This window comes from Bombus flavifrons, chromosome 5 (genome assembly GCF_040668555.2).
Source record: "Bombus flavifrons isolate JBK064 chromosome 5, iyBomFlav1_principal, whole genome shotgun sequence".
NCBI classification, from domain to species: domain Eukaryota; kingdom Metazoa; phylum Arthropoda; class Insecta; order Hymenoptera; family Apidae; genus Bombus; species Bombus flavifrons.
The window spans coordinates 8,035,295-8,048,526 of NC_138446.1; the positions used below are offsets into that span (position 1 = coordinate 8,035,295).

General features: G+C 32.5%; 1 protein-coding gene across 1 annotated transcript in view; it reads right to left on the reverse strand.

Annotated features, from left to right (window-relative positions):
- The window catches only part of Dscam3 (Down syndrome cell adhesion molecule 3), a 313,340-nt gene that overhangs the window by 50,386 nt on the left and 249,722 nt on the right, over window positions 1-13,232 (reverse strand). Inside the window, exon 5 of the mRNA XM_069114043.1 lies at window positions 5,811-5,953. Within this exon, the coding sequence (XP_068970144.1) occupies window positions 5,811-5,953 (143 nt within the window). The remainder of the gene's footprint in view (window positions 1-5,810; window positions 5,954-13,232) is intronic.

Genomic DNA, 13,232 nt, shown 5'->3' on the forward strand with positions numbered 1-13,232 from the left:
CGCTGAAGGCTCGAACGGTCCAAGACGTTCGAGAGATTATCGAAGATTTCGATTCGACGGCAGCTTGTTAACGACGAAGTTCGTAGAAAGTCCGATGTAACGAGGTTTAATTAACGCCGCGTCTCATAGATCTGGCCTCTATGATCGTTTGCGTTCAACGTCTTTTCCGTTGCCCCCTTGTCGCGTCTTCTCTTCCGTCTTTTTCCCTTCGTTCTCCTTTTTTCTCTTGCCAGGCGGTAATTACGTTTAAGAAGAGAGGAAAGTCGCGTCGTTTATTAGTCGGCAGACTTGTTACCACCGGAAAACGTTGAGTTTTCACGGTGGGACGGGGGAACAGGATGGGAGGACTTTGAGAGTAAATTTGGCGGAAATTCTTGGCGAATTCATGATAATTCGATTGTTATTGTTGCATCTTTCATGGGATTAAGCAGCACTCAATAGCGTTTAATTGGAAGTCCTACTTTGAGATGAGTTGAAGGAGTCTGTACTTTGTGCTAATTTAGAGAATACTAAATATCTTTAAGAACTAATTTTTTTTTCTTTTTTCAACGGAGAATGTTATTTATGTTCATTTTTTAAATGCTTCAGATACTTACTTTGGTACAGTTGATCAACGAAAACGAACATTGGCGAACTTGTATATATATATTTATATATTTATTGTATTATATATTTATATATATTATATATATATTATATATTATATATTATATATATTATATATTTATATTATTATTTATATTGAAGTATATATATTTATATACTTTTTAAAAGTATTTTTATTGACAGAGAGGCATATTTTTAAAAATGATGTTCCTCGTTACAAGATTTTAATACTGATATTTTGGATGCCATTTATATTTGTTTGATTTTATGTTTAAACTTAAAATATAATTTCTTAAATCCTACCTTCAATAGACGGTCAAATGTCACATTGACCAATTCCATAAAGTGAAAAGTACAGAAGAATAATGACACTACGAACACGGTTTCTTATATTTACCTTGCAATTTATCATCATTTGTATCATCTTCTTGCATCATATTTATATCTCTTCTTATCTTATATCATCGCTTAAATGAACTTATGAAACTATACATAAATTTATATTTCTTTCTTTCTTTGTTGAGAGTTGAATATTAATTGTGTAGGTATTTATGGAACGCAATAAAGAAATTAATAAACAGTGGAATTGATAAATCTGTCTTTGCCTTTACGAAAAATTCTAATCTGAACAGCTAAATCCTCGAAACGAGACGAAACTCATGAGATATTAGTCGAAGACGCGATCAAAGTAAACTCTTCTATTCTCGTTCTTCGATCTAATAAACAGCATTAATGGAGAACAGCCGGAACACGTGCAAGTCGGACGATTCATGTTCGAGAACTCTCCGCGAAGAGGGGAAAGAAGGGGAAATCGTATGGTCAGAATCGTAGGATTCGACTTTCGAATTCTTCTCCAGTTTATTCCCTTTTTTTTTTTCCTCTACCAACTGGTCAAATTGGCTGGCCCGTATACGCTCGCGTTTCCTGTCGGAGAACTTTCTCGCAGTTCCCCAGACAGGGATGTCTCGACGTAAAGTAGAAAGAAGAATTTTCTGTTGCCGCTGACGACCGCGACTTACGAACTTCCCCAGACGAAAAACCGACCAATCGATACACTTCGTCTTGAGAAGTTGGCCGAATTTACTGTCATTACGTCTCTCCTTCGAAAATTTATTTGTCTATTTGATAATTGACAAGCATTAAATCTTTGTTACGAAAAAAGGACACAGTAGTTGCATATACATATGTATACGTGGAAAAGAAAAATTAACTAGACTGCAGATTTTTATATTTATGTATTTATAGGAAATTTGAATGCATAGAACGTGGAAAAATGTATGTATACAATATATAATATATATAACAGATATAGTATATAAAGTATATAAAATATTCAAAATAAAATATTCGTTATAATATTTAGTACATGAAACTCCTATTTAGATTCATAAATATATAAAACTGTATAAAAATCCGCAGTCTGATGATAATTGATTAACAATTAAATAACTGCAGAGTTGATTGCCTGAATTTATAGGAAGAATCAGAGAAGAATTTGAAACGGTTAGAAATGTAATGTACGTAATTGCATAATTGCATATCTAATGATGAGATCGTTAAATTTAAGATCACTTATTAGGAAATCAACACGAAGACTGGATTATTGTGCGAGTAACGCGAACAAGTATTAAAATTAATAAATTGTTGTAGCGGAGGACTGTCAACGAGGTTGATATCTTTAAGTAAAAAAAGGAATGTCAACGACCTTTCTCCAATATACTTGCTTCTCCAAATTATTTTCTTCGAAATACTTTTATAATTATATTTGTTGCTTTTAAGTTAAGGCGATCATTGATCGTAAGTTTTATTCGTAAGTATTAGGAAAAGGGCAATCTAGTTCGAGTTAGCTTTCATTTTAAGTAAGATTTTACTTTAGGTTGAGTAAATTTGGGAGCTTCTTGCTCTTCCTTCTTTAAGTTAGGATATTATTCTTTTTTTATTTTTTTTTTTCATCAAACACTAAATTCGAGGGAGAATCCTATTCATAAATATTAGGCTGTCGCATAAGAAAAAACTTTCACAAGGCAAGTATTCGTAAAATTACGTATTTAAAAATGCTTATATATATATATATAATTTCAAAAAATGTCTAGAAACTTAAAATAAAGTAACCTAACTTAGATAAAGCAAAAATCACGCACATCTACTGTATTATATTGTCTACTGCATTATATTGACCTAAAGTTCCAAACGAAAAAACCTTCATCAACGTTAATTTTCTTTTCTCCTAATCAAACAGAAATCCATCTAAAAATGGGCTAAAAGTAGAGAAAGAACTCGTCTACGCGAAAGTAAAACAGTGTGTCGACGAGATCGCATTAAAAAAGCAACGGAACGAATCGAAAGCAAGTTAAATGGAAGGATTTGAAATTTTCTTCTAATTTCGGTTGCACAGTGTACACGTGCTATCCACGGCAGGCAAAAGCACGTAGCTTGCTATACGCGTTGGGCGGCATAAAATCAGCCATTTAAATGGTGGCTCACGTAAAGCTCATGGTACCGGACCAACCTTTGTCCCATGTTCTCCCGAACGACGTTCCCCAGACGTTTCTTCTGTTTTCTTCCTCTTTCGCTTCTTTTTTCCTATTTCCATCTTTCCCCTGGCCTCTTTCCTTCTCTGTCTGGTCGTTTGTTCAAATCGAACTTGCTTCGATACAATTTAACGGCTTTCATTGGCGTTTTCCCTCCGGTATTTACTCGGCGATGTCTCGGTGAAAACGCGGGCCGCGTTTCCGGCATAATGGGATCTTCAGCAACTTTCTGCCGTTTCCGGCGACCAGTCACGTTCCAAAGGCGACGTTCTCTACTGTAATTGACGTTTATTGTGCTCACGCAACGCGCCGTGGAAACGTATCGATAGGTACAAGACCACCTTTTAGTGCTCCTTTCGCGATTTATGTTTTAGGTTCTGTAGCTTGCAGAATGAAAGATAACACGAGCTACCTTTGTGCAGTTCCCTTCTAAATAATTTCTCTTAACAATTTCTAAATAATGAATATACGATTATAATTTTTGACGTGTATTTTCGTCGTTTGCACTTTACAGTTCGGGGAATGCAAGACGACACGCAATACTTTTGTGCAGTTTCCTTTTCAAAAATTATTAGACTCTGTTCTGGACAGGGAATTATTATTTTTAGTGTTTCTCTTTTAAGTTTCAGCATTTGTTATTCGAAGAATGGAAGACGAGATGGGGTATTTTTGTACAGTTTTCTTTTCAAAAATTCACTAGTCTCTATCCTGAATAGTGAATATTCGATTATTATTTTCAGTGTTCTTTTTTCATCGTTTGTTCTTCAGTTTTGTAGATTGAACAATATAAGAAGAACGAAGGGTCTTTATACAATTTTGTTTGCAGATTATTACTTCTTATTATTGATAGTACAAGATTACTGTTCACTATTCTTCATTGTAGATATTCTCAGTAGCATTCGACTATTATTTTTAGTGATAGTTTCATCGTTTGCTTTATAATTTAATTGCTTGCAGAACAGAATAATTATATATGGCAAGAATAATTTATTGTTACACAATTTTGTCGTCAAGTAATTTTGTCCTATTCTGAATCCTACACTGGACTGTTTAATTGTTTTTAATTTTTCTTTTATATAACGTTTACTCCTTAATTTAGTATTAGGTGGTCCGAAAAGTTTCTTTCGTTTTATAAGGAAACAACAGACGCACAATGTTTTTTGTTTTATATTAGTTTGTTGAATTATGCACGAACGTAATAATAGAAATATAACAAAATGGATCATATCTAATTCAATAAAATAATATAAAACAGAAATTGTTGTTCATCTATTAACACCTTATGAAACGAAAGAAACTTTTGGGACAACCTAATAGCTTGAAGAATATATAAAAAACAGAATATTTCCATACAATATCCTTTTATTTATTTATTATTTGTTATTTCTACGGTATATTTTTATTACTTCATATTTCCAAGAAACATATGGAAGATATAACATATAAGACTCGAATAAATCACCATCTACACAGAGAGAGCAAAGAAGTTTTTAATAATAAATTTCAGGTTAAAGTCGCAATTATTATTTTCTCAATATATCGTGTATATGTGTATCGTTTCTATACAGCAGCCTGCGTGAACATTCTCCTTCCGATGCTGGGACATCGGTGGAAAAAAAACATAGTAATTAATGAGCACCGCACTGGAACACGATAATGAGATTTCTGTCCATAAATGCAGAAATACGGATAGAGATTTTCCCTCGCGATATTTTCAGCTATTTTTATGTTATTAACGCGTTGCCCTCTACTCGGCCATCCCACAGGACTGAATAAAACGCGAAGCAACCAGAATCTTTTAATTATTCGTTAAGCCTCTTATTTGTTGCCATTTCAACCGACTAAAAAATATACCATAGCTTCGATTCAGCTTCATCAGTATTAATTGGAATGAAATTATAGACGAATGCATGCAATTTAGTATATTTATATTTCTTTTATATTTGCTTAAATTTCATTTGAGCGTTAGATTTTGTTATTGGCTACAATTTTTAGTTGCATATGGAATTGTTTCTTCCTTTATATTATATACATTGTCCATATGTCTTAACATTTTTATTGTATTACTAAAAATTTTATTTCGTCTTTATACTCGTCGTTTGTTCCAGTATTAAGTCATTACACTGGTTTTATGAGACAATTTGACGGCCATAAGCGAAAAACACGACGAGTCATATCTTATGGAAGAGTAATCTCGAAATGTAATTTGCATCTGATTTTTAGATAAAATATGTGCTTTTGTTCTCCTCTCGTACGTTTAAAAAAGATCAAATTAGCATTAAAGATTTATACATGTATAAATTGTTAGTATTTATTTATCTCTACAGACATACATCCGTACATTTACATATTTATGAATATAATATCATTCATATTGGTCCGTTCTTTCTTATAAACTGTTAATATATAATTATGTTAACAAGCATTATTCGTTTCTTAAAAAATACATTGTGAATTTATCACCTATTCTCAAAAAATATGTATCGACTATTTCATGTTAATAAAATACTTCATTTTAGCTATCGTGCAATGTAAAACTGAGAAAATCAATAAAAACGCACTCATCATATTTCTCCTGTCTGTGCTTTTCATTTATAAACTGAATGTCACATTACGAGTTAGAAATTCGATCAGCCGACTTTCTAAATTTTACCAAAAGTGTAACAAACTCACCAGCACGAAGAGTAACTTCCCTGGAAAGCACGGTTCCAACGGAACTGGTTGCACGACACCTGTACCTAGCGTTGTGCACTTCCGCTCGAAAGTCCTGCGCCAGAAATGGCGGAAAGTAGAGGGTGCCGTTCCCGAGCAGCTGTCTGAAACAATGGAAAAAGAATGAAAGAGGAAGAAAAAAAAAAGGAGAGAGAAACGAAGAAGCTAGAATTCTAACGTCTTCGCCCAGGTTCCATTACTGGCGTTACCATTTCGTGATATAAATTCGCCCATTTTTAGCTTCCTTTTACCATTCTGCCTTTTTACCACCGACACTCTCACGAGCAAATGCCTTTTATTAATTCGCCCAGGAAAGCTTTTAAAATTGCAGAAGAAAATACGTGGTTCGAGAATAATTGAAATATGCGAATAAACGAGAGAAATTCTAATGTTGCATTGAATAGAGTGTGTTTCAGATTAAATTATAACGAATTAAATGGTACTATTTAGAGTGTTTCGTTGATTCTTTACAATTCATGTACACAATGTTTTTTCGTTTAATTATTCAGTTATTTGGTTTGCGAGATTCAGAGAAATTATTTAAAAGTTTCATTTTTTAATACCGTTTAAAACATTTTTTTGCATTCTTTCTACAACTTTCTTGCATCCTAAGAATTTTTATACAGAGTAATGAAATTAAATTATGGAAATATATTAAATTCTAGAAAATCTGATGGTATTATTTAGAGTTTTATATTGATTGTTTCCGGTTTTAAGAATTTGCCACATTTTTAGAATATTCAATTCTTCGAGTTTCAATCCCAAATTTTATTTCACTCGATTATATTATCAAAAATAGTTATCTTTTACTTGTTATGTTTACTCTTCTGTACATAAACCAATAAAATTTTTACGTAATCAATTACACCAGGTAAATGGTTACAATCCAAATACAATATACAAATGATAAGATTAAGTTTCAGTTTCAATAACAATAAAGTATCAGTTCGAAATCTAGTATTATCAAAATCTATGAATAAACGCTGTATAATTGAATTTTTATTCCCCTCTAACCCTATGTTTCCTTCTAATCTGTTCCATTTATAGTCATTTTGTCAAGACTCGCTAAGCCTGTGCACAAAAATCGAAATTTTAATTTCTTCTTCTTCCAGTAAAGAAAAAGTTGTTCTGCAGACGCATCGTGAAAAGCGCGCACGTCCATTAAACGAATGTTCTTCCTGTAAGCGATAAATTGTCGCTAATGTATGTGCATAACATAAAAGCCGAGTCTCTTTCGAGCTGCAATAGAAAACGTTCCGTAGGTCGATCAACGAATCGAGTTAACCGCAAACGAGATGAAACATTCAGGATTCGCGTCATAATAGCATAGCTAAAAATGGCCAAAAAGGTCTAACTGTGTCGCGATATCGATTCTTCGAGAGGTCAAACTAGCAGTTAGTTTCTGTTCGTCTCGTTACACGTGGGATCATCACGAAGCTTTTCAGTTCTTCGAAGGAATTTAGGATTTCAAAATTGAAATTAATTTGGATTGACTGGGATATTTCGTTAGATACTCGCATATTACACTTTGATTACTATTATTACGAAGATCTATCTTCGGTAAAATATTTGATAATCTTCGAAAATATTATTGCAAACTAGAATTATAACAAATATGTCTTTCATTTTCAGTATAAATATGACATATCCACGATGAAATCTTTCGATTTTGAAGAGTTGAAAAATTGGAAATTTCTCTATGCAACGAAATTCTTCTCTTCGTGTGAAATGAAATTTTCCTTTGTACAGCAAAAAGCTTCATTTTCTATGATATATGTATAAGATCTTCATAATGAAACGTTTCAAACAATTTTTAAATACCGATATATCGTAAAAATTGTAACATAATGCAGTATGATGCATGACATTATTCCGAAATCTAGTTATAGCGAGGATCTTCATTTTTTACGCTACAAATATAATGCTTTCAAAATAATTCAATTTTTAAAGATTGGAATATTGTAAAAATTGTAATATATTACGATGCAAAATATTATTCCAAAGCATCAACATAGCAAATACCCTTATTTACTGCGCTACAAACAAGATACTCCTAAAATAGGTTTTTCTCAACACTTTAAAGTTAATATTGTTTCTCGTCAGATGTCCGAGTTGTCTTATGCTACCTGCGTTATTAGAAACCGTTCTGTATTCACTGCGTAATTACACGCGTCCATGTACGCCCGTACAATGCGGTTACGTTCCAGGTTATGATAGCCGGCTGACAAAGCTTTCGGCTATACTACTTGTTTAACTACACACCGAACCATACTACTTAATCGCTTACGTAACCTACTTGTACTGATTACTTACACAATCGGGTAACAGTTGTTTGATAAAACACGTTACTGTTGCCGTTGTCTGATTAGATATTGTGTCGGACAATATTTACACCTATTCTACTTGTCTAGTTTAATGCAACCGTATGCTATTGAACTCGATCGTTTGTTTTAATCTTCTGACCAGTTTCGCTTTAAATTTGTTTAACAAATTCTATTGATCGGCTATTATCTACTCTGATCGATTTTCTACTCAGAGAAGGTTAGTATTCTACCTGTATTATGTTTACTGCATATTGGAGGATAGTAGAATGACTCTATTTACTGACCTATTCTACTGCAGCATTCTGTAGAGCTCTATTTTACTTGTTTGACCATGTACATTCCAATTCTACTTATCTTACAGATAATGTCCTCTACCGATAACTCTATTTTATTATTCGATTATGCACCGTTTTGCGATAGTTTGATCTTGATAGTTCTTTATTGTTTGTGGAAATAATAACATGTTTGTAAGATATAAAAGAGAATAACAGTTTGATATATTTTTAGATATGAATTTTTGGAATTGAATGCCAGTGTATTATGATAGTAATATACGAGTTAAATGTTTTGCGAGGTAAAAGTAACGAAATTTTATAGCTAAGTATGTATATATTGTGTAATTAATCTTAATTAAATGTGTTATTAGTGGAGGTCGTATTAATATACAAGATGCTATGGCAGGATTAACATTATCTCTCTATGATGCTATATATGCTCTGTTGATATACTTAACTATACAAATATCTCTACCTGCTCGTAAACAGGTTGTGTCGAAGGCAAATAACGTCACACGTGAGACAAATTTATTCAAGTGGATCGGATCATTTATGGAACTACAAACGGGGATCAGAAATGAGAAAGTGTCATGTTTCAGTCTCAATGTGGTGTACTAATATATAATTTAATAACCTAGTATATAGTACCTACGCTAATGTCTAATAATTCTAGTAATAATCTACTAATTTCAATTATTATTCAAGAATCAAACTTTCTACAAATCAATGGGGAATGTCAAGTTTTAGCATTTCTCAGAAAACAAACATTTATTTCTCAATATAATATTAAATATAATTCAATAAATATTATATTAAAATAAAACATTTCATTATTTTTTTATTCTGCATTATTTTCAATTTCTATCTATCATTTTAAGTAATATATGCAAGAACTGTTAAACTCTAAAATTTGTTAAATTCATGACATGATATTTCCCTCTTTTCCCATCGACCCTTCAAATATATAAATAATAGTGGAAAGAAATGTTGAATCGGATGTGAAAATCGTTGCATACGTGCAATTTCAGAAAGTGTTGAAGAATATATTAAGCGGATGAACATTTGCTTATATCCTCCACTTGTACGCAGCATATCGCACAGTGCAACTAGCACACGCTTGTCATCCACACTTTTTCCGCGTGTCGAGTGTCATCAACAGATTTTCCAAGCTGCGCCTGCGAACGCGAATGTCCCATTTCGAGCTAACTGACTCTTGATCATACATCCTGCTGACTATTGTAAAATGTTGAAATATAATTATCTGATGATGTCGATCCTTCATTTGTCACGAGCCATTTCATAAATCACATTTGTTTCAGATAATTTCGTAGGATTTACGAAATTCCAAAATAATAACATACGAATGAAGATATGAAAGCCAGAAAATGCAACATTTTCGGTTCGCTAAGAGAATGACGCGATTAAGAGACGTACGTTTTTTCAAGGAACCAGGCGCCAATAGGAAGTTATAAGAAAAACGAATTTGTCGAGACGAAAAGTTATTAGAAATAGTAGAAAAGATGGAAATAGAAAATTACTAACAATTCAAGTATTTGGTATTGAAAAGACTTGCTTTCTTTTATTACTCTAATATTCTTATATATTATATATTAAACTTATCTTATATATTAAATTAATATTCTTTGTGTGTTGAGAGTATTTAATAAAATATTTAATTTGTTATTATTCCAGGAAAATAAAAAAAAGATTTGTGAATTGTAATATTTTTAATAAATACTATAATTTTGTTGGATAACCATGACATTTATATTCTAGCAAATAGTAGTATACACTATCACAGTAAATTTTTGCAAATATCAATATTGACAGTTTAAATAATATGTTAGCCTTCTAATAAACTACATAGGAGGAAAGTTAAATTCTAAAACAGAGAAAGCAACATCTAATAATATCAAAATTTAGAGTTAAATGAAGAAAAAAGGGAAACAAAACGAAAAAATATAGCAAAGAAAGGGGTTATTCGAGCGAAAACTCGAAATGGCAGAAACCTGTTTCCAGTTTCCAGGTAGCTCGTTGTTCGCGTTACTTTTGTATGAATGATTTTATAGGTGTTATTCCTTTATGCTGCACTGGCTTTAGTTCTTGATTTCGTGTTTCCACATCACTCGTGTTATTTGTTTCTCGTGTATTCATATTTATGTTTTTTTCCTTTTCTGTGGATACCCTTTACATTCTTTTATTGTTTATTATGTAACATTTCCTTTGACATTTTCAGATTCTACCTTTTATCGACGATCAACATTACGTTTCTTTCATACTGTACATTGTACAATCTCTTTGACTTTCACTTTAATTGTTCCTCGTCTATTCGTCATTATGTTTCAATTATACCTTATTTTCAATCTTTCCTTCAATTCTCTTTTCCATTCGAAGAACTGGAATATTCAAGAAGCGTAGAATTTACTGCATCATTTTAAGTGCAATTTATATTTCAATGGTGCGAGTATTCGTTTTTATTAAATATTTATCTGTGTGCTATATACATTGAGAAAAATGACTGATTATTTTCATTAACGCTTCCCACATAATTTCAAAATTGAATTTACGTCTGAATGATTCAAATACCATTCCTCGTAAGGTTCTCTACGTTTATCTATCTGTATTTATCTCATTTATCAAAATTTTCAAACTGCATGTTTGTTTAAACTTGAACCTTTTACCGTAAAAGACTTTTATATTTTCTTTTACTTACTTCATTCGTTTCCTTCAATTTTATTTATACTTTTTCTAAATATATTTTATTTACATTTAACGTACTACAATTTCAATATCAAATGTTTATCTAACGATTAGTTAATATAAAAGATGCATATTTTATTTATTTCGTAATCTCTGACAAATATTTGCACCATTATCTCTTCGCCTCTCATTTTTATTCCCCAACCTTTCGCTACCAGTTTGATTCCAATTTATCAATTCTTCGTCTCACTATTTTATTCATTCCACCCTCCCTTTTTCACCTTTCATCTTCATCATTTCCATCCCTGCATCCTCTTTCGCGCGCGCGTCGTTACATTTATTCCAGCAATTCCTCCTCCGGTTGCTTTATCTTCTGCAAACGAAAAACAGCCTCCAGCTGTTTTCTCTCGCGTCTTTAATCGATCGACGTGTATCGAAACACCAACACCGCCGGCAGTGAATTTTCGTCGGATGCAAAATGAACAGAAAGCTCGACGTCTGAATTACTGAAAACCGAGAATCGAACAGCAAAAAGGAATGTTTCGCGGATGAATGTCGAATCGCAAGTCGAAACGGGTTGCTTTTGCTTTGAATTCTTCCAGCTTCTCTTGCGGCTTCCAACTGATACAAAGTTTCGACTGCTGAATGTTCGACTGGTTCAAGACTGTGTCTGTTTCTGTTTTGGCTCTGATTTGCCTCTGATCGATGCGTCTGGAGTATGAGAAAGGCGAAAGTAAAGCTTTCTGCCAGGCTTCAGGGGCAATTAGATCGCGTAGCCTTGACGAGGAACAAAAGATGGTTTTTGCAAGCTGAGCAGTCTTCAATGGAATATTTGAGGTTGAAGAATCAGCGAATAAAGCGAAAGTGTTTTAAGATACTTTAAACATTTGAAGTATTTTATATATTATGTCTTAAGTATGCTTTTGAATTGTGTTTTTTAAAAGATAGGTTTATTGATTCTTCTGGAATTCGAAGATGTTTTTGTGCAGAACAGCGTATCGTGCAATTAGGTTGAAGAACGAGAGCTTGCAAAGTTACATTGTATGAGACAGAAAGTTAAAGTTATTATATAATTTGAAAATAAGGTGCGAGTGATGCTATTACAAACTAACAAATAAGAATAAGAAAATGCTGTGGAGTCAGTAGCAGATTATAAAACGAATGAATTATAAAAATAAAGTTAGAATTCGGAGTTGAAACATTAATGAAAAGAAGTAGCAAAATCCGGTATTAAAACTGCAGATTCTGAAATTAGAATTTGGATATAGATTTTTTAGCTATCTGTTACATAGAAATCAGAATTTGAAATGTTTGACTTATTTAAAAATTAAGATCCACGATATATAAAACTTGAGGTTACCGAAGAAAATAGAACTCGAAAACGAAGAAGTTAGATCTCCTAATTAAAGAAAGTTAGAAAAACAAAATGTTCAAATTGCAATTAAATAAAGGATTAAGAAAAACGGAACTGAGTTACAGACCCAACTCTATTGGGTATATCATGATTAGAATTCTAGAAACTTCTTGAAAGATAATCCGTTTCTTTTTTTTCATTTATAAGATCACTCGTTGGTTAAAAGTTCATTAATGTGCGATAAGGGTGTTATCGAAACGAGGTCGAGCGGGAGGCTACGCTTTCCTGTGGGACGTCTGCTTGCGGACAAACTTACTGGACGACCATTGGATAAGGAACATTTCAATTACCGAGAGGAAATGGCTTGTCCAGGTGCCACGTTTACGATATTGCCGGACGTGTGGCATCAAACTTCCAATTATATTAACCTTACCCGATTTGCACGCGTTTTATCTTGGAATACATTCCGGAAAACTGTTCAAGTTCATGTGCCTACACAACAAAAGCATTTACAGTAGAATCTTCAGATTAATAGAACACCGAACGTTTAATAAACTTACCTTGAAATATGATATTAGTAATGTTTAATTAACGAATGGTTCTAGAACAGAGAACTATGAGTTTTGGAGGGTATCGCTGTATATCTAATTAGATAATTAGTGCATAACCGTAATGTAATTGAACAAGTATAATAGGATGACACATGATCAGACAAGTATAATAGAATAAT